This window comes from Vicia villosa, linkage group LG3, assembly GCF_029867415.1.
Source record: "Vicia villosa cultivar HV-30 ecotype Madison, WI linkage group LG3, Vvil1.0, whole genome shotgun sequence".
NCBI classification, from domain to species: Eukaryota; Viridiplantae; Streptophyta; class Magnoliopsida; order Fabales; family Fabaceae; genus Vicia; species Vicia villosa.
Genome location: NC_081182.1, coordinates 80,077,762 through 80,104,724, shown reverse-complemented (window position 1 = coordinate 80,104,724; position 26,963 = coordinate 80,077,762). Strand labels below are relative to the sequence as shown.

Sequence of the window (26,963 nt, the reverse complement as noted above, 5' to 3'; positions counted from 1 at the left end):
ATTCAACACTAAGTTGACCAGGCTTGGAATTAAAAATATAAGGTAACACAATAACTAAACATGTCATAAAGCCCCACTAATCACATTTGATATGGTTCATACTTGAAGTAGTTGATGTCAGATGTTATTGTATTAGTGAGATGGTGAATTATATTAATTTCGTTGGTGGATGAAGCCTTGTCCGACGAGGAGGGAGGGATACCTGCAAATACTATAATACCCAAGTCAAAGAAAATTTGAGGAAGAAATGAATATTTTAGGTTTTAAAGAGTGTGTAGCTTGATTTTGATATTTCTCCCCCTTTCATAGATGGATTCTAGAGTTTTTTTTATTATATAGAACCTTCTTGAATAAATCATATAACATAATATCATTCATTATTGTTGAAACATACTTTAAATATTTTGAAGATAACAAACTATTTAATGCTAAACTTAAATGTTATTTAACGAAATTCGTGTCTATTTAAGTCTAACAAAATAAGACACGATCACTTAATCAAGCAATTTGACTCTAGTCGTAAACGAGTTTCTGCTAAAGAACGAAGGTTCGGAGAATACGGAGTTTGATTCCTAGTGAGAATAATATTTGGCCAGTGCAATGATAATATTTGGCCAATGCAATGATAATAAAATAAGATATAATCACTCAAAGAACACTATCCAAGATCATAAAGTTTTTTTTTTCTGCTAAAGATCATAAAGATCTTTGAAGAAAGTATGTTGATCATTATAAAAAGAAATGAGATTTTGTACCCGAGGATACAAGAACTTATGATACAAGCGCGAGGATACAAAAATAAATTGGACACCAAGAAAAATACAATCAACATTGATGTGAATAGACATAATGCCCTTTATATCATATGATACATAATGAATAAAAACAAATACTAAATGAATAGAGAAATGCTAGCGTCAAACTCTTTGACACACTCCTCTAACACACTCCAATTATAATTAGCCATATAATCCAACTATTTTTATATTTTTACCGGTAACTGGTTATACAAGTTGATAGCTAAAATTTATTTTAGTTTTTAAAATTTATCTGCAATATTCTCAAAACAAAACAATAAAAAACAAAAATTGTAACATTTCATCTCCATAGCTACACTACACGCCTCTACTTCATATCTATATCAAGTTATTAGCCACTATTGTTTAACAAATAAATAATGCTATTTCTATTTCTCTGTTCCAAGCACATTGTGTTAGTAAACTTCATATCTCTATCAAGATCTTTTCCAAGTTTTTTTCTTCAATCTAAATTGCTTTTGATAACTAGGTTTCATTTCTTATAACTGAGTTGGGTTCCAATTTTAATTTTTGATTTTGGTTCAATTTATTTACAGGTAGATCTGGATCTGGGTATTATGAACCATAATATCATTTTTACATCTCTTAAAAATGGTTTTGAAAGGACTTTAGTTTTGGATTTTTGTAACTTTTCAATAATTTGGAATGTTCATTTCTGGAACTTGACCTTATTAGTGACGGGAGAGTCTTGGTAGAAGGTTAAAGTAATAAATACCAAATGTGAAGAAGAAGATGAAAAGTTAAAATTTAAATAAAAATTAATGAAATAATAATTGCACTTGTTAAAATGTACTAACCGGTATCAAGTGCAACATTAAAATATAGTGATGACGTGGATCATTATAATTGGACTGTGTTGTAGGAGTGTGTTAGAGTGTTTGACCGTAGCATTCCTCAATGAATAATACCTATTGTCTTTTTAAGTCACTAGTTTCAAGACAACATGATCTCTTGTCTTTGGATTCGAGGAGCCAAAACCATTAATGACATCATGGTAAGTAAAACTCAGACATATTCATCTCCAACAAATTGCAATAGTATTTTAATCCAAATCTCATATATAAAAGGAACACTTCATTGTTGTTAAAACGCGTGGCTTGAATATAGAAAAAGAGAAAGAAACATTAAACACTCCAAAAACTCATACACTTTATTTCTTATCAAAATTCATTACATATCAAGAATCAATACTTATTTTTTTGACTGTAAGTTTGTTGAAGTTATATTAATCAGTATTGTAAGCCTGGTGAGTCTCAAATAATACATAGTTGAAAAGGTGCTCATAACAAGAAAACCTTGGAGCACCAGTAAAGAAATATGATAGATTGTGAGGACATGACTAGCCATTTAATCCCTTTTGTAACTTCTCATAACTCATTATCTCTTTATTTATTTCATTATGATTCATAATCACACACACAATAAAAATAAATTTATATATTTGTACAACTTTTTTTCCAAGGTTTTCTTAAGATTTTTTTTTTGGAAAAGCTAAATTTTAAATGGGTCGCAGTTCAACCTCCTTCTCGTGACATTTCTATTTACTTTAATTTTTATCAGAGTTAAGAGATCTAAATTTAAAAGAACACTTAACAATGTTAGAGTGAAATGATCTAAGAAGAAAATTTTGAAAAATCAAAGTTGAAAAGTCTAAATAAACTAAGTTCATAGCTGAAAGAGGATCATCACACACGCCTTCATACTTTAATGGCTCAAATTACTACTATTTAGTAGGGAAGATGATACATTTTCTGCTTTCTCAAGACAATAACAAGTGGTCAATTGTAGAAAATGATAACTTTATACCATTGATTACTCAAACAGAAACTTCAACACCAATTCCTAAATCACAAACTGAGCAGACCTAAGAAGAAAATGACAATGTACTCCTAAATTCTAAAGCTCAAATTATTTTATCTTGTGCTTTGAGCATGAAAGAATATGATATAATAGAAGAGAGCATAATTTCAAAAGAAATATGGGATGCTATCAAAATTCACCATAAGGGAGCCAACTATGTCAAGGAGGAAATAATTCACATGAGAGTAAACAAGTTTGAAACTTTTGAAATGAAGGAAGACGAGACAATAGATGAAATATTTACAATACTAACCATCATTTTAAACGAGTTCAGGTCCCTTCGAAAAACTTACACAACTCATGTAAGAGTACAAAAAATTCCAAGTCTTCCAAAGATTTAAAGACTTATGATCACTGTGAGATATTGGATCGAACTCTAGTATGATCGAATGGTAACTGGTGTCGAAATGTGCATGTTGTAGTCGAAGATGGGTCTAGCATGCAGGTGCCGAAGATACTAGGGTTGTTAGCATATTAAATTAGGTTTTTATGTTTAAACCCTTTTTTGTTAAGTTAGCTTGTGTAATGGGCTTTGTGGAAAAAGCCCATTAGTTTAGTATGTTAGGTTTTATTACAAATAACATACTAGTCTCTCATCATTGCATACTACAAATCCTAATTTAAGGTGAGAGGGTTATTTGTTATTCTTGTAACACTTGTAATCTTGTTCAAAGATAAAGTAAAAGAACAACAATTATAACCAATCCTTGTTGTTCTTCTTGTCTTCCCTAATTCCCTATTGTACTTTGTTCTTGACATCGTTTTTTCACAACAGTCACTATTATCACACAAGCAAAAGACCTTTGTCTTTATCACTTCCTAAGAATTATTTCAATTCCCACAATATCCTATTTTTTTTAATTTGAATTCTTGTTTTCAAATTAGTGAGATAATTATTTTCCCTTCTTTGCAAAATGTGTTTCATCTATGTGCCTACTTATATTTACAATTCTGTCTAGCATCTTTACCATCCATTTTGATTATGCAAAAGGGTAAGAAGTATACTCTCAATAGAAGTAAAGTATAATCTCTACTCATGTTAGAGGATTTTAACCACTCAAAATATTATCTACCAAAATTTTCTTTTTCCACTTCCCTGAGATATGTGTTGTCATCATTAAAACGGAGGAGAATATGGATCTATATGCTTGCAGGTACAATTAAGAAGTGATCCAAGATAGTGAAACCCATGGATAGAAAGATACAAGTCAACAACTTCTTAGGTTTGATGGTGATAACACTTAAGGTCAAGCAATTGCTGAAGTTAGCTTAAGTGGTCTAAGATATACAAGATGATTGATCAATCATCCTCCTGAATCAATTGTGTTTTAAAGTCAACACTACAATCCAAGGACTCTCTAGTGAAGACTTATGGTTTATGATGACTGGTAGTTTAAACTTTCAACATCTCACATGATGGTAACCAACATTGGAAAATATCAAGCCTCATCAAGAAGACTTGAAGCTTCAAAGTTGTGAAAGAGAACAAGTATGAAAGCTTGCATGATTGTGTTCGTTTGAGTGATCCGTGTATTGAAAAAACATAAGAGAATTTTTGGAATTATTATGGCCAAATCACACACATCAAAAAGTATTTTAAACGCGTTCCTTTTTAATTAAAATCACCACAAATGTTTTTGAACCTAGCTAGTTGATTAGGAAATTGTTTAATTGATTATGAGACTTTTTGCAATTGTCTAATCGATTAGATATATTCCCTAATTGATTAGATGATGGATAATTGAATATATAATTGATTGTGACAACCTCTTAAATATTGGTAACAACTCTATATCCAAACCTTCCATTTTGGGCAACAATAATCAATCATTTGCATTATCTAATCGATTTGATCACTTATTTGGTCAAGGAACAAAAAGCTTGATGTTAAACGTTCAAGGATTCAAGGTGTTTAAGCTTTTCTAGGGTTCAAATCGATGAAGAAGAATGAGACGTTAAAGAATATGAGATTTTAGGGTTCAGAATGATGAATATTAAGGGGACGATTGAGAATATAATATTTTATAGTTTTTTAAAATGAAAGATTTCATTAATCAAGTTTTAATTTTTAAGTGTGGGGTAATTGGGTCATTTTAATAAGTGAAGTACTTGTGTGCAATAAATATTAAATGGAAAATAAAAAAAAATAGTTCCACATCAACTTTTTGATGAATGGGTATGATGAAGGTGCAAAACAATGGAATCTTAGAATGTTATGGAATTTTATCAAATTGTTTTAATAGGGAGTTTCTAAAATGGCTCAAATGGATTGGAGAGAATATGTATTAACCCAAGAATAAAAATGTCAAATGTGAAAAAAGGAGGTTACCGAATATGAAGCATATGGAGATGAAGCATGTTGGTGCTATTTGCATGACCAATCAATGGATACTTCTACCACCTCTCACAATAAAAGAAACTAATTTTCTCTCTCAAATTTTCCAGCTCTTTATTTTTAAAAAGCTCCTCTTTTCTCACTAAAATGACCTTTATTTATAATGTAACACTAGGGAGGTAAAAAGGGATGTCAAAATATAGTCCTTAAGTCATCCAAAATATATCATACAAGGCAACAAATGTATCACTAAAATGGCAAGACAAAAAAAATAAATGTGAAAGTAAAAGATGCTAGCACCAAAGAGAAAGTTTTTGTGATTAATGTTACAAATTAACCTTGATATCATGATTAAATATTTTATCATTTTTCCTTTGCCTTTGAATTTGAAATTTGGATTTTTTTTGGCTAGAAAACACTAAAATCCAAATGCATATTTTTTTTTGGATTTTCATGATGAGATTTAAAACAAATGGTAAATATGGTGATGAATAAAATTAAAAGACTAAAGTAAACATTTTTTAGAAGATAAATTAAAAATAGTCATGATGGTAAATGCAATTAAATTATACTCCCTCCGTTTCTTTTTAAGTGTCGTTTTAGCAAAAAGTTCTTCAACCAAGATAGTGGATTGTTAGAGTTATTTTTCCTATTATAATTTCATTTATTTTCTCTTTCTCGATAAATTCAATCATACATTTTTTTTCAATAACTAATGGAGAAAATAATTAATTTTATTAAAAATGTGAGTGGAGTTATTGAGAAAGTAAGGGTATAATTAACAAATTATAACATTAAACTATAAAAACGACACTTAAATAGAAACAAAAAATTTCTTCTAAAACGACACTTAAAAAGAAATAGAGGGAGTAGTAATTTTTGAAAAAAGAAATTTGGCCTCTAAATAAACAAAACTCTTAATTTGATTATTTGTGAGATTTTTTTACTACAATTGAGGAAAATGGGAAACAATAAAACTTAAGAACATACCTTTATTTTTTTTTATTTTTGAAAACTTTCCTTGAACCAAATTGAGGTACAATAGTTATCCCTATTTAATTTTATTTAACTAGAGAATATGAATTACACAAGTCTTCTTATAATTGTTGTGAAAGATAATTAGTATAAATGACCTAGGTTTTATCCTTCAATGAGAAAAAGAAAATGAGATGACAAGAAAACAAAATGATTGTATTCAACCTTAAGGAACTAATATACATGAAAGTAAATGATTGTCATGAGCCAAAATGCTAATAATACTTAGACCAACAAGAACCTAAATGAATGTTAATAGACGAAATGTTAATAATTAGACCAGCAGAAAAGGAAATGATCATCATTAGACTAAATGCTAGTACTTAAATCAACAGGAAAAACAAATGAGCATCATTAGCTGAAATGCTAATACTTAGATCGACATGAAAGTAAATGATTGTCATTAGCAAAAATGTTAATACATAGATCGATAAATGATTGTCATTATCCTAAATGCTAATACTTAGATTGACAATAAAAGTAAATGATCATTAGCTGAAATGCTGATACTTAAATCAATATGAAATTAAATGATCTTCATTAGCCAAAACGTTAATACTTAGATCGATAGGAAACTAAATGATCGTCATTATTTGAAATTCTAGTACTTAGATCAACAAGAAAAGTAAATGATCTCCATTTTCCGAAATGCTAATACTTAGATCGACAAGAAAGTAAATGATTTTTATTAACCAAAATGATAGTATTAAGATCAACAGGAAATTAAATGACAATCATTAGCCTAAATGCTAATACTTAGATCGACAAGAAAATAAATTATTGTCATTAGCTGAAATGCTATTACTTAGACCAATAGGAAAAGTAAATGATCGTCATTAGCCAAAATACTAATTCTTATATCGACGGTAAATTAAATGATCTTCATTAGCTAAAATGTTAATACTTAGAGCAACAAAAAAAGTAAATGATATTCATTAGTCAAAATTTCAATACTTAGATTGATAGAAAAAGTAAATTATTGTCATTAGCCAAAATGCTAATACTTAAATTGACATGAAAGTAAATGATCTTCATTAGCGAAAATGCTAATACTTAGATTGACAGGAGAATAAATTATCATATCATTATCCGAAATGCTAATACTTAGATCGACAAGAAATGTAAGTGATCATCATTATCCAAAATATTAATACTTGGATCGACAAGAAAGTAAGTGATCGTCATTAGCCGAAATGTTAATAGTTAGATCGACAAGAAACTAAATGATCGTCATAAAAAGAAATGATAATACTTAGATCAAGAATAAAATAACTGATCGTCATTAGATGAAGTGCTATTAGTTAGACCAACATGAAAAGTAAATGATCGTCATTAGCCAAAATGTTAATACTTAGATCGATATAAAAATAAATGATTGTCATTAGTCGAACTGCTAATACTTAGATTCATAACAAAATAAATGATTGTGGTGCCACTGACTATTAGGCTTTGATGGGTGCTAATGAAGATTTGGATTTATGCTACTAAAATTGGTGGATGCCAATAGAAATTGGATTTGGGGGGGGGGGGGGGGGGTTGTTGCCAATGAAGTTTGTGCTTTGGATGGGAGTAAATGTCAAACATGGTTTATGTATGAGACAATGGATGATTGGCATAACGCCTAGAAATTACAATCACATTATCGTATGGTATCATTTTTTTAGTTTTGATGTTTTTTTTGTTAATTTGCGTGTATGTGTTATTTTATTTTTCGCATGTTTGTAATTTGATTGTTTTTACATATATTATGTTTGCTTGACTATGCAGTATTATACCTTTAGTCTCTTCATTATTCAATCAATTATAATGTTGGTCCATGATATTGTACATTATTTTGGCCTTGCATGTTAATTTTTGTCTTTTCATCAAATGTTGTTTGAATCACAAGTTAGAACATTTGAATTAAGGTGTTAAGTTGCTTGATTTGAATCATGTATATTGTATGACTCGAATCATACATATTATGAAAATTAGATTTTGGCTTTGCGTGCTTTGATTCGAATCACAAGTTTAACTCGACTTGAATCACAACTTTCCATGAAAGCAAGAATTTGGCTTTGCCATATTTGATTTGAATCATAAAAAATACAAGTGACTTGAATCACAATACAATATGACTCGAATCATAATTTTCACTTGACTCAAGTCATGCGTCTTAGATCATAGTTGGCCACAAATATCCCGCCCTCAAGACCTTTTTGGCTAAAGCGGTAGCTCTCAAGTGTTGTCTGACTATCCCACTTGTATACTTTTAGGAAGGCGTAATCGGCCTCTGCCTTTCCTGAGCATCTTAATAAGGGCATGGAAAGGACCCCTCTCGTGTCATATACCCATTGGCCCTTTTCTTTATGAGTGTGGCTTCTAACGTATCTGAAGGTAGATTACCGTGCTAAATGTACTCTTTAATAAGTGTGATCCAAGAAAGAGAGGTAGGTGCGCTTATAACCATTACAATTTCCCCTACTCGATCTATGCTTGATATTTTCTTGGTCTATTAGACAAATGAGTGATTGATTCCAGGACTTCATGTACTGGCTAGTCGAGATAACACATCAGCGCGAGTGTTTTCCTCACAGGGAACGTAGGATATTTCAAACTCTTTGAAGTTCACAAATTTTTCCTTGGTCAATTTAAGATATTTTTGCAACAATGGGTACATGACTTGTGCTTCACCACAAATTTGAGAGACGACTAATTAGGAATCCGTCCTCAATTTGAGGCATTTTGCCTCCAATTCCTCTGCTAATGATATTCCTGTGATAATTGCCTCGTTCTCAACTTGATTATTAGTGGTCGGAAATTTTAATCTCAACGAGATTTCTACCACGAGCCCACAGTTATTTTCTAGAATGACACTAGATCCGCTCCCGAGGCAGTTAGATGATCCTTTTATGAAAAACACCCAAGGGTGGTCCGAAGTCGACGATGTTGATGTTATTTGTGCTAGGAAGTTGGAAAATAGTTGATCTTTTAGTGCCTTCCTAGCTTCTAAAGAGACTTTGAACTCAAATAATTAAATTTCCCATTTCGTTAATCTCTCAGTCAGATCTAACCAGTAAAGTGTTTACCTTAATGATAAATCTATATGAACCGCTATAGAGTGTGTCAAGAAATATCTCGTGATTTTTTGTAATGCCACTACCATGGCGAGGTAAGATTTCTCAATATTTTGATATCGTGTCTATGCTCTGGCTAGGGCTTTTGATACCAAATATAGCAGGCTTTGACCAACATCTGTCTCCCTTATGAGGATGACACTTACTGCCTTTTTAACGACCGCTAGGTAGAGATATAATGTCTCCTCCACTGATGGTGAGGTGAGTACTGGAGGGGTAGCTAGAATTATTTTTACGAATTCAAATGTGTTATCGCATTTGACATTCCAATCAAATTCTACACGTTTCCTCAGCAACTTGTAAAAAGGTAGTGCCTATTGGATGGATCTTGAGATGAACATGTTCAAGGCAATCAACATCCCATTTATTCTTTGGATATCCTTCTTCGAGGTTATGGTCTTCATCTGGATAACTTATTCACATTTGTCAGGATTGGCTTCAATCCTTGGTTCTATCAAATAGAAACCCAAGGAGTTATCGGCCCTTACAGTAAAAGTGCATTTCTCGGGGTTAAGTCTCATGTTGTATTACCATAAAATTTTAAATATCTGAGAGCTATGATATCGTCCATGTATTCTTTAAGTTTTTATCCTATTTATTCATGGAATATTTTGTTCATCATTCTCCAGTAGGTTGCTCCGGTATTCTTTAGTTCGAATGGCATAACATTGTATTGGTAGTTGGCTTGCTCGATCATGAATGGGGTTTTTACTCTATTAGATCTGAACATTGGTATATGGATGTATTCAGAGTATTCGTCCATGAAGGATAGAAGTTGGTAATAGGATGAATTAAACAAGTTGGTCAATGTTTGGGAGTAGATATAAATCTTTCAGACATGCTCGATTGAGGTCGGTATAGTCGACACACATCCTTCACTTTCCTAAGGCCTTCTTAACTACAAACATATTAGATATCCATTCGATATACTTCACTTCTGAAATGAACTTGGCATCTAACATGCCTCTCACTGTGTTATTTGTAGTCTTTTCCTTTTCAGGAGATTGTTTTCTTCCTCATTGGGACACGTACTTTAAACCGAGGTCTAGGTTCAGCTGATGACAAGCCACTTGGGGATCAATGTTGAACATCTTATGCGGTGATATAGAAAAGAGGTCGGAATTTTCTTGGAGGAATTCTATTAAAATGGACCTTACCTTGGGGAAAATCGTGGATCTAATCTTTACTGACCTGGCCGGATTCCTCCTAGCTGCACGGACTTGAACTCGCCGTACGAGGTAGGTCTAACTTTGCTTTTGCGCGCATCGAGATCTAGCACGTCATAGTTTCCCAATGCTAATGTCAAAATATTCACGTGGATTATCTTCCTAATTCTACTTGCTTCTCATAAATTTATATTCAGTGTACGACACTCATCTTTCGTTGGAATAGGCTATCTTCAAATGGACCGTAGAAGCAACTGTATCTAGCTTTGCTAAGAATGACCTTTCTAAAATGCCTTTATGGGTACTTCTACACCGTACCGCGAGAAACGAGAGAGTTATTATTTTTGACTCACCCCCTCTAATCGATAATGTCAGATATATTGCTCCACAAGGACGGGTGACTAATTTGTTAAAGGTTAACAAGTCTTCTCCATTAAAAGGACTCAGGTTTATTCGCATGAGGCCCAACGATTCCAACACGTCTTTGTAAAGGAAATTACATGAGCTTCCAACTTCTACTAAAAATAATGTCGGGGTTAGATCAACGATAACAATCACGATAATTAGAGGTAAGTTGGACTTAGCAATTTTTTCATTCTTTTATCGATCTAGGGATTCTAACCTTAATAGTTTGATCTGGTGAACCTATTAGTCGATGTCTAACAAGAAACAATAGAGAGGTAATAGAGTGTTGGATGTTGTGATGCTTCAAAATTCCTCGATCCATCATGAGAAGTGAGGAGCAAGAAATGAATCTGTCTTCTTGAGCATCTTCATAAAGGTTATTGCATGTTCTCTTTAGGTTTCTAGTAGGAAACTTTCTTTGGGTTGAGAATGAGTTATTCTTGATGAAAATCAGTAATTAGTAATCTCTTCCCATAGAAGGCTCCACTGTTCCATTTTGAAACCATAAATATAAAGACTTGCAAAAGTTGTGGAGATGGAGAGTTTCCGGTGCGACGGAGTGGTGGTATACCTACAAGGTTAACACTCCAACACTCGAGTCAGTATGTGAGTGATGAGAGAATAATTAAATCGTGTTTGAAACTTGTCATGTGAAATGACGTTTTCCATATATGTAGGGAAGAGAAATAACGACCTCACTATTTTTTTAGGCGTGGAATGCGGGAAATCGTTTGATGTGCTTAAGGCATGAATCTCATGCAGCTCGGTGTATGATAGTCTAGTGGCATGGAGAATGTTCTAGAAGCCGATTGAGTATCCGATTGATATGTCTGGTTCCTGAGCGTTCCGTCTCAGGGTGGTCGGATCAAGGGAGGTATGACCGGCCAAAACAAATCTAATTTTGTTTATAAAAGAATATGTTTAGCACAAATTGAGTTGTAATTTCTTAAAGGAAGACAGATGGTAAAATAAGAAATCTATATGAGTTGTGTCTGGACGCTCGGGGATCAAAAGGATAGACATTCAATTAATCATTTTTAATTTGATAAGACAACAAAATCAAAATGATCAAGTTATTAATTATTATTTTTAAAAGGAAGACAAACGTTCGAACATGCAAGCTATACGACTTGTGTTTGAATGCTTGGGGATCAATGAGATATACATCTAATTAATCATTTTTAATCCAATTTTGGTTATAACAAAAGAGATTAAAACGATTGAGTCGTTATCTTATATGATTTGATCATATATTGAGTTTTGTAACTTCGATTGAGATGAAACCAACGACAAATAAGAGCTAACAAAAAGAGCTAGCTAGTTCCAATAATAATGAAAAATGAAACAACAAAGATATGTTATCTAGTACCAGAGACATAACACAACCAACAATAGTGCACATACATCGTGACATATGTTCGGTAATTTGATCATATATTGAGTTTTATAACTCGTATTGAGGTTGGACCATCGACAAATGAATGGTAACAAAAAGATCTAGATAATACCAAGATAAAAAAGGGAATTGAAAATTTATGAAATCGATTTCCACGGGCAGCACAGAGTTTTAGGAAATGCAATCATTCTATGTTTATTAGTTATCATCCTAAACATGTAGCTATGAAGTTATGAAGTGTTTAAAATTTTAACTCAAACAACTAGCATACATAACAAAAACACAATATATTTAAGAGTATAGCAACATATAAGAACAAGAACTCAACAACACATAAAAGAATAACAATACAAAATGTGAAAAAGGAGGTTCCTAATAGTAAAGCCTTTGGAGATGGAGGATGTTGGGGTTATTTGCAACACCTATCAATGAATTCTTCCTCTAACTCTCACAATAAAAGAGACTCTTTTTCTTTCAAATTTTTCAGTACTTTTTACTCTAAAAAAGTTCCCCCTTTTCTTATAAATTACCTCTATTTATAGTGCAATACTAGAATTTTGGGTGAAGATAATGACAAACTTTGTTAGTTTTTTGAGATAACAATGGAGGTGAAAAATGCAGGTTTGGAGAAGGTAAAAGAGTTGTCAAGACTTGGTCCCTAAATCATCCAAAATGCATCATGCAAGACAATAAATGTATCATCAAAATAGTTAGACAAAAGAAGGGTAAGTGTGAAAGTAAAAAATACTAACATCAAACAAAAAATTCTTTGATTAATGTTAAAAATTAATTGATAAATCTCTAATTTGTCTTTGATCATGATTAAAGTTTTTTTTCCTGTGCCTTTGATTTGAAATTTTTATTAGAAAACACTATAATTTTGAATGCATGTTTTTTTTTTTTAATAAATTTTTTATGATAAGATTAAAAACAAATGGTAAATATGACGATGAATTAAATTTAAAGATTAAAATAAATCTTTTTTACAATATAAATCAAGAATAATTATGATGGTAAAATAAAATAAAATTTTGATCATTTAGTTTTTTTTTTAAAAATTTGACCTTTAAATAAATAAAAAATTTAATTTCATTTTGTGAGATTTTTTTACTACAATTAAAAAAATACGAAACAACAAAAATTAAGAACATATCTATATTTTTTTTAAAATATTGAGTATTACATATTTTATTCAGCATTTGTAACTTCAGGCAAGTTTTTTGTGAGAACAACCTAATCGAAATTAACGCAATTCAATTTTTTTCTGTTTTTTCAACTATGTTTGTTGTTGCCATAACTTATTTATGTTGCTAAATTTCTTGTTCAAATTTTAATTTAAAGAGAATGATAGCGAGGATCTTAAAATAGTATGTTTTATTTAAATATTTGAATTCAACACATTAAATATTGAAATGATTAATATTTCTAAAAAAATATATATTTTCTTAAAAATAATTATATTCAATGTATTAAAAATAAAAATAATTTATTTATTTAAAAAATATTTTATTTTTTAGAAAATAGTGTTTCTAGAATTCTTGTTAGCATGACCCATAATTTAATTCATAATTATTTAAATTTTAATTTGTGTAGGTTGAGTTAAAATAATTTTGTTACTTAATATCATCATAGATAAATGTTTATTATCTCCTTAATTGATTTTCTTTTGAAAAAAATTCTTATGTTTTTCCTTCTAACTTTAGAATATAATTTCCCCATTATATGTACAATTTTTTAATTTTTTTTAAATTTTACTATTAATTAATAGTAAATGGTATATTTTAAACATTTGATAGTATTAATATTATTAAAGTAATAATGATGTAAGTCTGAAATAATATACAGAGTATTGTACAATGTTTTGCAGAAAAATGTATTGTTAATAGTGTTTATAAATAGAGATAAGATTGTTTGAATGTGGTATTTTAATTTTTAATAAATTCGAGCAATTTGTATGACATGTAAAGTACCAACTATCACATATCATTTTACCTGCTTCCATTTTTCTTAAAATTTTTTATTTAACTTATATTAATTTAAAAATTAATAAATAATATAAAAAATATAAAATTGAAAGAGGAATGAGACATAATAATAATAATAATAGATATTATTATTATTAAAAAATATAAAATAGAAATATTATTAATGATATTCTGCAGCAGCAAATTAAATATGCGGGAAAAACATGGTGATTTTTTCTATTCATTTCAATTTATTTTCCTTTACTTTCATTATTTTTTCTTTATGTTATGAACTTTTTCTCTTATTCCTTTTTATTTATTTCCATTTTCAATCTTTTAATTTAATAATTGTTTAATTTGAATTTGATTTCAGCATAAAGTTTTTTAAAGAAAATGTCATTTCTCTTTTAATTTTTTATTTTATTTAAAGATAATTATTGATTTTTTAATTTTTGACTTTATATCATTATTTTATACATAATTAATTTTTAATTTTTTGTATTTAATTAATTATTTATTAGTTTCTTAAATTAGTTTAAGTTAAATAAATAAATATAACAAAAAAAAGACATGTAAAATAAATGTGATAGTTTTTATTTTTTAAAGAAATCAAATAACTTTATTACCAACCGAAAAAAATCCTTCACGCACTTGAAAGACTAACAAAAGTTAACACATAATCAAACTGGTTTCATCTACTCTAAGAATGTCAAAAACACCAAAAACTCAACAGTTAATTAATATCAAACAAAATACAATGTATAAGATTACTCCTCCAGCTATGATAATCTACCCTAAAACACTCACATAATAAGCTTTCAACTGCCAATATGATTGTAGCTCCACCTTTTCACAAATTCACTACACTGTTATAATTTTATTCTAAAAAACACATTGGTTCCGCGCTTTTCAAATAATTCATACTAGTGCACTCCCAATGACGAGCAAAGCAAAACTACAATCTTTACCCGTTCCTCTTAAAACAACAAATTGATCATCTCTATTTTTGATATGGAGACAATCATTATTACAGATCTGATTCTCAACTGGTAAATGTGATAGTTGTCGGTGTACACATCTCACAAAATGTGTCGCCTATTAAAATAATGACACATCAATAATAATGAAAATGTGCTACCTATTAAAATAATTTTCTTGTGAACATTCAATGTACTTCCTAAGTATTTAAATTTTAATTTAGAATAATTTTAATGATAAAATATTAATAACGAAATATAATATATTTAATTTATTTGGAATATAAGACATGAAATTTACATATGGAAGATAATCCTTATTTTAAGTGAATAATTATCAGGTTATGACATGTAATGATTTATATAAAATGGAGAGGTAATAAATACATTATCTTATAGATAATGTTCATAGCATTTCTCATTCTAAATAGCGTTAAGAACACTATTTTTAATACTCTCTAAAACACTCATTAAAATTTGTTTTATATATTTATAAATCATTATAGGAGTGTTTGATAAATAAAAGAGTAAATCTTCACAATTTTTCATGTATATTTAAAATTGTGCATGAGTGTTTGATATTTATAAATCAATAAATTTTTATAAATGATGCAAATTAATTTTAAATTTAGCAATATAATATTTAAATACCAAATAACATTTAGATAAATTAGAGAAAAATAACAAATACTAGAAAGAAGTATGTGTTGGAGAGATAAATAACATTTTGTAATATTTTTTAAATATATAATTAAATATTCTTTGAGTATACATCTTTATTTAATTATATTAGTTATTGATTAAAATTTTAATTAAATAATAATTAAATCGAGTAATAAACTTGGTAGGTTGGATTGCCGCAACTACAATCGAAAAGGAGTTAGAACTACTTGATGCTAAAACTGATCTCCAAATCGGACTATACTGGTGGTGATAAGCTAAAATAAATTGAGTAATAAACAAATTATAATTATATAATTAGTCGAGGATATGTTGATTTTGAATTTTCAAGAGACTTTTAAATGTCTATTTTATATTTTAAATATTATTATTTTTAAATTTGAAGTTCGTCAACTTAAATTCTATACTTTTTACTAATAAAAAAAGAGATTTTTAAAAAGGTGATATGATTAGCTTATTATTCTAAAGTTAAAAATAATATTTTAACAAAATAAATTTAACTATTAAAATAATAAAAGTTTCATTTGATCTGTTTGTACTTAAAAAGTATTTTGATTAAAAAAAGAAACTCTTTATATTAATTAAAATAAGGATAAGGTTTGAATAAAAGTTATTAAAATAAGAAATAAAATGGAAGCCAGCAGAGCTATATAGAACACAGACAACAAAATCAGTTGAAAGAAAAAAAAACTAATTGCGTTTCAAACTAATTGAAAAGACTTTTTTGTCCTTGAAACCTCGTATAATATTGGACCTTGTTAGCGTGTATCTCAAGTGGAGCCACATAAGGGTATTTGAGGTAAACATTTGTACAATGTATATAAATACGGATCTCACTTTAGTTTCAAGATTGTGTCGTGTTTTTTTCTTTCGTTTTCGGTCTCTTTTCCAATATTTCTGGGTGATAGATAAAACGTAGAGATGCAAATGCAACCTGATTGATCCTCTTTTTTCAGTAGCAATGTAAGATCTTGTTTCATTTTTCGTTAATTTTTCACTAAACCAGATTCATTTGAATATTGAATTGTTGATCTATCATATTTTATGCCCTAATTTTGATTTTAGTTTTACAATATTGCTTTTATGTATAGGTTTTCTGAGATCAAATGTATACATACTTCATGTTTTTAATTCTTGAATATCGTTAATCTTTAACATGATTATTACGAGTAGCACCGATAATTCAGATTTAAAATGTGTTTCATGCGAACTCATTTAACATAAAATATTCAACATGATTATTACGTAGCACCGACAATTCAGATTTAAAATGTGTTTCATGCGAACGCGTGTTTAACATGAAATATTCATGTATCAGTGTTTTTTTATTATTTTTATTTTTATTTTTATTTTTTAAATTTTATTTTTTATCTTTACTTTTTTTCCAGCTTACTGTGATTTGATAGACAGCTATGAACACCTTGTCATTTGCCATTTTCGATTGATCAAATCCATAGTTTTTAATTTAGTTAAATTTAAAAAAAAAACGCTGTTTTTTCTATATATAATACACATTTATAAAATTATCAAACTAAATACAAAAATAATTTAATTCCTTGCCAGCTATATTTTACCAATACAAGCCTAATTTTCTCTTTTTGATTTGTTTCAGGATAATCATCATCACTCAACAGTTTCTTGTTTATTTTGTTGAAACCAATTGCAAGGGTAGTGTAATATAGAATTAAAAAATAGTATATTTTTGTTTTGTTTTTTGGATGTTAGAAATTGAGGAATGGATACATTGAACGAGTATTTATCAAGCCAAGCGGAACACATAGCTTCGTCTCTATATAGCTATGCATTGAGGGCGAAACGTCGTCGAAAAAACAATGGATGTCATCGTTATCATGGTCTTCAAACTCTAGTTCATTCAGAAGCAACCAAGTTGCCTGAGAGAATTCTACATTGTTGCAGCATTGATAAAACAAGAATTGCACTATCACAAGATGTTAAAACATCTGTGTTGTGGGAGAGGTTGTCAAATTCGTTAGGGTCATCATCGCCGGGGCTGCGTTCGGCGGTGATGGGTGATGTGATTGGGGCGGAGAGTGGAGATTGTATGAGCTGTGATTTGCTTGAGCTTCTAAGTCAAGATCAATGTGAAAAGAAGGGGTTTGTGTTTAAAGAGAGGAAGAAAGTGAAGAAGGAGTTTCCTCCGGCGATAACTTTGATGAGAGATTCGGGTGGGGCGATGCCATGGTGTATTAGAAAGGAATGTAATGAGGAAGGGAGGTTGATTTTTAAGGCGGAGCGAGTGAAGTGCTATTATGAAAATATGGAGGCTCAGAGAGAAAATGGTAGACTTACCATGAGGCTCATCCATCATCACGCTGATGACGATGATGATGGATGGTCTATTGACGATGTTGATGTTGATGAAGAATGCGAAGAAAAGAATGGTTATGAGTTGGATGAAGAATTGGCAAAGGAATTCGATAGTAATGAGACGCGGAAGACTGAGATCGGGCGGTGTTGGGCCGATTTTCGCCCGTGTGTTTCTTATGGTGGGGGAGGGTTTGGTAGGGATTCAGGATCCTTCTATTTGGGTCAGCCAGGTTCTGCACCCATTGCTTATGTTATGTGATTTGATTCTTTGCCAACCTAATAAATAAACTATTCATCTTTCGTGTGATGCAACAAAAAAACACATAGAAACGATGGAGAGGCTAGTAGGATAGAGTGGCTAGTTGGTGAAATATATGGTATGCTATTTTTGTTTCTTCTTCAACATTTTGTCTCAGACTTTTCAGGACTTATAGCATTTGCTTGTTGTAATTTTCATGGTTTTTCATTGTTCATTTGAAGAGATTAAATAAATATAAATACATTATTATTGGAAACTAGTTTGGAAATTAGAGGACATTTTGTGAACATAACAGCTTGCGATATATTTGCATGCATTTTTCAGAATATGGAGCTTTTCTATTTTTTTAATTTAAAATTAATATATATCCTCGTTTATCCCTTATATTGGGTGAAAGGTTTTTGCATGAATACTTCACAAAACTAGACTATGAGGTCAAGTTTGTTAAGCGTCAAGCTAATTGTGTTGCTTATAGTTTAACACGAGCGGCCAATTTCTGGTATTGAACATTGTTTATTTAATGATATGAGTTGAATTTGCTTTTGTCAAAAAAAAACTTTTTACTTACCTATCAACACTTTCCGATTCATCCTCGTTTTCATGAAAAAAAAAAACTAGGTAATTTTTATCTTCATCAAAACACCTTGAACTCAAATTACATCATCTCTTTCAACAAAACTCTTCCAACATCAACTCTTCCTACCAAACTCGAACAAAGCTTCGTCATTACGTTTTCGATACGTAACTCATATTATCCTATTATAAATGTTAGTTCTATTTATGTGAATTCATATATTATGTTTAGAGAGGTTATTCAGATTATGTTGATAAAAATAAGTTATTTCTGATAGACATGTTGTTTTTCTTGAATAATGTTACTTTGTAAAAATGGTGTGACTGACCAATGTTGATTGAAATGTTGTTTTCCTGAAATAGTGTTATTTTACAAAAATGGTGTCACCGATCACTTAATGTTGATAGAAATGTTGTTTTTCTTGAATTGTTTTTATTGAATTGTTTTTATTGAATAGTGATAGTTTGAGAATAAGTGGAACTCTACTTATCAAATGATGGATATTGTTGAATGTATCTTCTTAAACATTTGTAACACTAGATGTACTAAGAATAAAATATTTGTGTTTATTGTATAAGTTTGACTAGTATAGTAAAATGTTGATGTTGTTGGTTTTATTTCAAGTTAAATGTACTTATGAAGTGTTGATGTTGTGTTAAATATTCTTACGAAGTGTTGATGTTATTCATGTCCAAAACATCATATGTATCATGTTGTTGTTGATTAGTGTTGCTTACATGGAGATGGGTGATTCCACCAACACCTCTCATACAACGTCTGCTAATACTAAAAGTAAAAGAAAAACTAGAGGTTCCACAATGATGACTAAGGTGTCAAATTTTCACAAAAGCGGTGTTCGCTTCCCAATTGATTTTTGTCCAATAACTAGTAAGATTTATGGTGAATATGTTGATAGTTTCAGGAGTTACATGTCAGTACAAAGTAAAAGCAAAGTCAGCATTTTGATAGATAATTGACATGAATTTTTTAATGATTTGAAAGATCAAATATAGATCGATATTACGGTATTTATTTTAAATTTTATGATTTATTTTACAAGTATATATGACCATTAATTTTTTGGATAATACTAATATCAACTATATTATGTAAACTTAGGAAGTGTTTATTGTTCCAAATGATAATAAGCTGAAAAAGAAATGGATTTCATATGTTGGTGAATGTTGGAGGGGCTTTAAGACACAACTCACAGGTGATAATGTTAACAATCAAAGCTTGAACTAGAGTCTTCATATGTGATGTATCCATTTAATGATAAAGACATGTGGGAGAAGTTTGTCAAGTCTCGCAATACTCTTGAATTCTTGGCTAAGAGCCAAAATAGAAAGGAGAATAATATGGCAAGAAATCCTTATCCACATATATTGTCTCGTGGAAGATATGATAAACTAGAACAGATAATGATTAAAGAAAAAACAAAGAGAACTAGAGCTGAGAGATCCTTCTAAAGCCACGATCGTGACCCATCTCCACCATCATGCCATAAGAAATGGAAAAGGGCACATCTAAGACGAGGAGACAAGTTTACATCATATATTACATGCGAAGTTGTTGAAAAACATTGTAAGTATATAATTTTTCCAATGTTACTTATTTTAGTTAATTCAATTAGGTAAATATGAACTTTTATATGTGTTGTAGAATTTACTGGTTAAAAAATCCAAAGATGTTACCTTTGTTCCTTAAGAACCTCATGACATATTGGTAGAAGAGATTGGGATAGAGGATCAGGTGGGCGTGTCTGTGGTCTTAGAAGAGAGATCGGCTTGAGATTATTTTTTGGATCATGACAAAAAATTAACGAAGTAATCCATAAGAAAGAAATTGAAGAGATAGTTAATGAAATGGAAGGTGAAAAAGTACAAGAAGTATTAGAAATAGAGCGGGAGAAGTGAACTCGAGAGGTGCAGGAGATAGTGACTCAAGAGGAACGTGAAAGGGTGCATCTTGAGAAGCAAGAGAGGTTGTTACAAGAGGTGCGAGAGAGGTTCCAGGAGGATCAAAAAAGGTTGACTGAGGAGTGAGAGAAGTTGATTGAGGAAATGCGAGAGAAGTGTACTCGCAATGTGATAGAGGTCAGTATAAGTTTGGTTTAAAAAACTTGTGTTGTATGTTGTTGTTATTGTTTGTGTATTTAAATTTATGTATTGAGTCGCCGTTATTTTTATAATGCAACAATTAAAATCAACGTGTGTACTCATCCGTCCAAAATCAGGTCAGTTAGACATAGGTGAGAAAGTAGTTGAGAAACTTATTATGGGTGGTGCAAGCACGAAAGGTAGTTATTCTGCCCCATAACATAATATTGACCCCACAATATCTCAACCAGATGACATGCAAAGACTATCAAACATGGCAGAGGAGATGAAAAAAATCTTCAAGATAACATGCAAAGACTATCAAAGATGGTAGATGAGATGAAAAACATCTTCGAGATAACATTAATACATGCTGTTACACCCCAATTTTTGACCACTGAGATCCCACCATAGCCTAAACATTAGGATCGTCATTGTTATCATAATCATCATGCATTAATCATTCATTAACCCAAAAATACAAAAAAAAATTGTTTGTTGCTTGTGTCCCAAGACAAGAGACTGATCAAGAAGAAATTGAGCAAACTAGGGTTTTGAGGCTCACAAAGAAATTCAACATTCTAATATGATTAAAGGGACTCTCTAATCAATATCAAGGTCCAAGGATGGGTCAATGCAAGATCAATCACCTTCCAGATCATCTGAAGCTCAAATTAGGGTATTTGACCTAATTTCACTAGAGGGTTGACTTTTAATCAGGAGATGGTTCCAAGACTCAAAATATGATTCAAGGGCATCCAAATCAACATTATAGTCCATCCATGTCATTCATTTTAAAAGGAGAGCTTGATTCATTTGGAAATCAAAAAATTGCAGTTCATTTGGAAAAAGTCAATTGTGCAAGTCAAACTTTGACTTTTGAGAAAAATAGTCAACTATGAACTTTTAAGGATCCAAGTCATCATCATATGGATATTGAAGACATTTGATCAAATAAAATTCAAAGAATTTATCAAGAATAAAAAAGTCAAAAAAAAAGTCAAACTAGGGTTTTTAAGTGTATTTTGACATAATTCATGGATCTCCAAATTTTGCTTACACACTAAAAAATCTCCCAACATGAAAGTTGTAGATCTTGGCAAAACAAACAACGTATCACATTGGAACTTTTTGCAAAAAATGATTATTTTGAGAGATATGGAATTAAGAAGATCATTTTCAAAAGACTTGAAGAAATTTTCAAGTGTTTTACTTGGATTTTTTCTTAACTTTATGGCCATTTTTCTCAATGATCCAAAAAGATTTTGAGGAAAATTTCAACAAGTGAATTGAAGTATGTAGCAAGGGCTTTCCAAAGAGCTAAGTAGCATGAAAATCCATGACTCCATTCATGAGATATGATTTTGTGAAGAAGGCATCATGAACACTTGAATTCAAGAATGAAGATGAAGAAGTTATGAAGCAAAATCATTTTAAATGAAATATTCCTTTCTTGCAGCTCCTATAACTTGTTCAAGACACAAAATTCAGAAGATTACGCTTGCTTTTGAGCTATGGACCTAGTGGTTCAAGTCTTAACCAATGCATAATGCCATTTCAAGCATAAAGCCATGACTTCCATTTTCGAAAAGTGACTTTAATCACAAAGTCCACTCTCCTTGAGCTTCCAACTTGTTTCTTATGCACCAAAAGTAATTCAAATCCCAGAAGCAAGCCTTTAAGATCGTATCAAAGTCCTTGCAAGCATGCTTAAAGTTTGTACCATCCATTGAAACCATAACTTTCTCATTTCTTCACAAACAAGCAAGATGGTACAAGATCACATGTGAGCTTCAAACTTCTGAGTTTCTTCCCTCTATAAACCCTAAATCTTACCTATAAATAGAGAGTATCACTACCTTGATCAATTACACCAGAATTCTCCAAGTGACCTATCAACTTGAAATTTTCTCTTTCTTATCTTTGCATTTTAAGAGTCATTTTGAGTTCCACAAGTTCTGGGTGTCAAACATAGTTTGAACAACTTCTAAATACCATTTAGAAGCTTTCCATACCTTCCTTAACCTACCAAAGGCCTTGAACCAGAAATCACATTTCAAAAACTCCATTAAAGCACCTTTTGAACCAAAGTTTTCAAAACCAAATTCACTTGTGCGTTTTCAGGTCTTTTGTGTTGGATACCTTCTAAACATCATTTGGAAGCTATCCAAACATCTGTTTTTGATCTGTAACAACTAGAACCAAGAGTTCCAGCCATAACTTTTTGTGCTTGTAGGTGAAGTCGTGTTTGAAGTTGCAGGGGTGATCAAAGCATTGTAAGCATTCTAAAAGCTTCCTTGAAGGTCCCTGAAGGTGTCCAGGTAGTTTCTACATTTCCAGAACCACTCCAAGTAGGAGTTTGATCTCCATTTTCAGAGGTACATTTCTTGATTTCGTGCATACTTGTTTGAGCATTATTTTGATTCAAACTTGTTGCCATTCTGCTTAGAATCATGTAGGGATTAATAGCCATAAGGTTTTAGGGCTTGATTGATTAATTCCAGAGTTTAATTTTGAAATCAATTTTAGGGTTCATACTCATTTCTGGAAAATTCGTGAGTTTGAATGAATTTAAATAAATGTTAAGTATGTGGTTAGAATCGTGTGTTCATGCTCATCAGTTTAGAATCTTGAATTGTTGAAAATGATTAAGATTTGATGAAGTTTGAATTTGGCACCATGGTTGTATTCATGATTGTTCACGCGAAGAAGATGAAGTTGCTGGGAAATTCAAATTTCCATTTAGCGCGCATTTTTAAAATATATTGTTTTGAAGTGATTTGCTAAACGACTAGGTCTGGGGTTCGAATCCCCCTCGCCCCAGACCTTTTGCTTTTATTTTTTTCACACTTTTCTCACTTGTTTTGCTATGTATTGGATGTGAATGAGCTTGATGACAAGCGCTTGCGCTTAGCCCATTTGGCTAAGTTTTGTGCAGCAAGCATGAGAGCCTGAGTTCAAACCCCATAGACCACAAATCCTTCTTTTTTATTACTAGTTTTTATCACTTTTTATTAAACTTCAAAAAATCACTAAAAATAGTAGATCTAATCTTTTTAACCCCTTATTTTTTGTGTGTTTTATTTACTTTGTGTTTTTAATACCATGTTAAAAAATCCCAAAAATATTTATTTTATCATCATTTTAAAATTAATCAAAAAAACATGTCTTTTATGTTTAAAATCAATTAAAAATTGTTTTGTTTTTGATTATTTCTTCAATTGAACTTTGTGTATTTTTGTACATATTTGTTTAGGGTTAGAATAGGATGTCTTTGACTTTCTTCATGTACCCTTAGACCATTTCTCTTAAAGAAATTGGTATTTAACAATTAAAAATTGATTAGGTTTAGGTGTTTATGTTTAACCCTAATTCAAAAACCTTAGGTTTAAAACCCTAACCAAAAAATTTGCAACATGTTGATCTTTGCTTATCCATGTTTATTTTTACATAATTGTTGATTTCTTTTAATCCATACTTTGTACTTAATTGTTTATGGTTTTGTATTGTTAAAGCTTGACCAAACTCTTTATTTTTAAAACTTGGTACTAAGAGTAGAATTATTTCCGGTGAAACTATTCTTAGTCCATTGACCTTTGTATTGTTAAAGCTAGGCCTTTTTGTTTTGAAACCTTGGTGTTAAGAGAAGAATTATTCCCGGTGAAACTTCTCCTAACCCATTGACCTTGTATTTTAAAGCTTGGTCTTTTTGATTCGTTTTAAAATTTGTTATTTATTTTAAAGCTTAACCTTTTAAAACTTATTAAGTATTTTAAAGCCTAATTCCCTTTTCAAAATTGTTAAGTATTTTAAAGCTTAACCTTCTAAACTTATTAGGTATTTTAAAGCCTAATCCCTCTTTAAACTTGTTAAGTATTTTAAAGCTTAACCCTCTTTTAAAAAAAAAACTTGTGAGTATTTTAAAGCTCACACCCAACAAGATTTTGGCCACTTTGCCCCCCCCCTTTTTTTCCCTTTTTTAAAAGAGAAACTATAGAAGCTCTGACTTCCCTATTGCACTTAAGGGGTATGTAGGCCTAAGATGCGATGTTTTATCGAGCTCACTTTCAAAAACTTCTCTTCACATCCCCACCCTCTAACGTTATCCAGTCGTAGATACAAAATAAGTTGATTGATGAGAACAAAGAATGTTGCATGAGACCATTTTACCATGTGTAACTAACTATATATTGATTTGTTTTTTATTTTTTAAATAAGTTTTATACACATTATTAATTATTCTAAATATTTATGCAGTTCATATTGACAACTAGTTATTTTATGTCTGAAGTAAAATATTGTAATTATGCTATACTTGTTACACTATGATCTTGATTCATTGATGCATGACGTTTTGAGTGGATAAGTGGTATTATTTGAAATACTCATATTTTAACTTTAGTTTTGAATAGTTTTTATTCATGTTTAGTTTTTACCGTCATGTAGAGCTGTAGGGGGATACACTTATTTACAACGTAGAGTAAGAGGTGAAAAATCAAGGTTCCTTTTTCCAAAAGTAAGTATTACTTATGATTTTTGACATTCTTTTATTTTTCGCTAATATATTACTTGTGTTTTATGTGTATTAATTAGTAACTATTTGAAAATTATTTGTAGTCGTGAAAATAACCTGATAACTTTAACCTGATAACTTTTCGTGTGGATACTAGGTTATGAGACATATGTTAAATATTGTCTCCGGAGACATTATCAATTAATGAGTTAAGGTATTCACTTTATCCATATACATGTAATCTATTTATATTTGTTAAATTAATATTGTTGTTAGCTAATCATAATTTAAATTTTGTTCAAATTATAAGTGTTTAGTGACCGAACACCATTCCCACAAGAAGATATAGATGATACCCGATCACCTTGGACCATTGCCTTCCTATCTTTTTATGAATCTCAATAACACTAGTTTTTAATTTCAAACAGGCGTAAATACTTTCTTTTTCTCTCAGATATTAATAGAAACCAAGAGGTGTATGACACACACTTTATACTTTTAAAAATAAAAAATGTTGTTGCTGATGATTAAACCTATGACCATTACAACTTTCCCATTGGTGGAACAACAACCGAGGCGTAAAGTATCAAGTTTTTATGACGCCCTTCATTACCTCGCATGTGAAACCGATGTAAAATCCATTTTCTAAGCGACGTAAAATGTGTTTTTGCACTAGTGACATATGCATATTAATGGCTAGTTATAACCCACACTAAAACGAAAAAAGCCTTTTACCTCGGTTGAAAGAGAGGTCTTACCTCAGTTTCTCAGGCGAGATAACGAAAAGCGTCATAAAAAGTATTAGGGTCTTACCTCAGTTTTAAAACAACCGACGGATAATATGTAATAGTCATGGATTCTATCCTCAGGGAAATCCTTTTTTGGAATTCTAAAATGGCAAAATCACCATTCCCCTTAGTTTTACTTTCCACCGACGGGTAAAACACGTTTCCACCTCGGTTTTAACATAAAACTGGCGGATAAAACACGAGTTAGTTTATTAAATCTAGTATGGATTGCTTATTTCACTAAACCCTAACTGAACATATAACTTCTCAAAGTTGGTAAGAAAAATAATTATATGAACAATTGTGTTATATTTGAAGAACAATTTATACTGATTAATGTTTTTTTAAGCATTCTACAACTCACCATTCATCTCATATTCTTTAATGGTTAAAATCTCTTCAATATTTCAAGTTCTTTATTCAACACTTCCTTTTCTATTAATTGATTCTTGAAAGCATAAAATTTTATGCTTTGAAAAATGAACAAGCATGGAATAAAGTTAAACGAAAACTAGCAGTATTGGAGAGATTTTATCTATAAAAGAACATGAGATGAATGATGAGTTGCATAATGCTAGCAAAATATTAATCAATAAAAGATCCCGTTTGGTTTGTGAAGACCAACTAGTAATAACATCCATAATGGTTC

At 30.5% G+C, this 26,963-nt stretch overlaps 1 protein-coding gene across 1 annotated transcript; it reads left to right on the top strand.

Annotated features, from left to right (window-relative positions):
• The first annotated feature begins 16,608 nt into the window (after positions 1 to 16,608).
• Positions 16,609 to 18,568, top strand: LOC131656180 (uncharacterized). The gene is made up of 2 exons (XM_058925940.1): positions 16,609 to 16,716; positions 17,366 to 18,568. Exon 2 carries the CDS (start codon positions 17,489 to 17,491, stop codon positions 18,338 to 18,340), a length of 852 nt encoding a protein of 283 aa, XP_058781923.1. The 5' UTR covers positions 16,609 to 16,716; positions 17,366 to 17,488; the 3' UTR covers positions 18,341 to 18,568.
• The last annotated feature ends 8,395 nt before the right edge of the window (positions 18,569 to 26,963 follow it).

What these genes read in the sequence shown, in the direction of transcription:
- LOC131656180 (XM_058925940.1), top strand. Translation starts at nt 17,489, where the DNA reads ATGGATACATTGAACGAGTATTTATCAAGCCAAGCGGAACACATAGCT.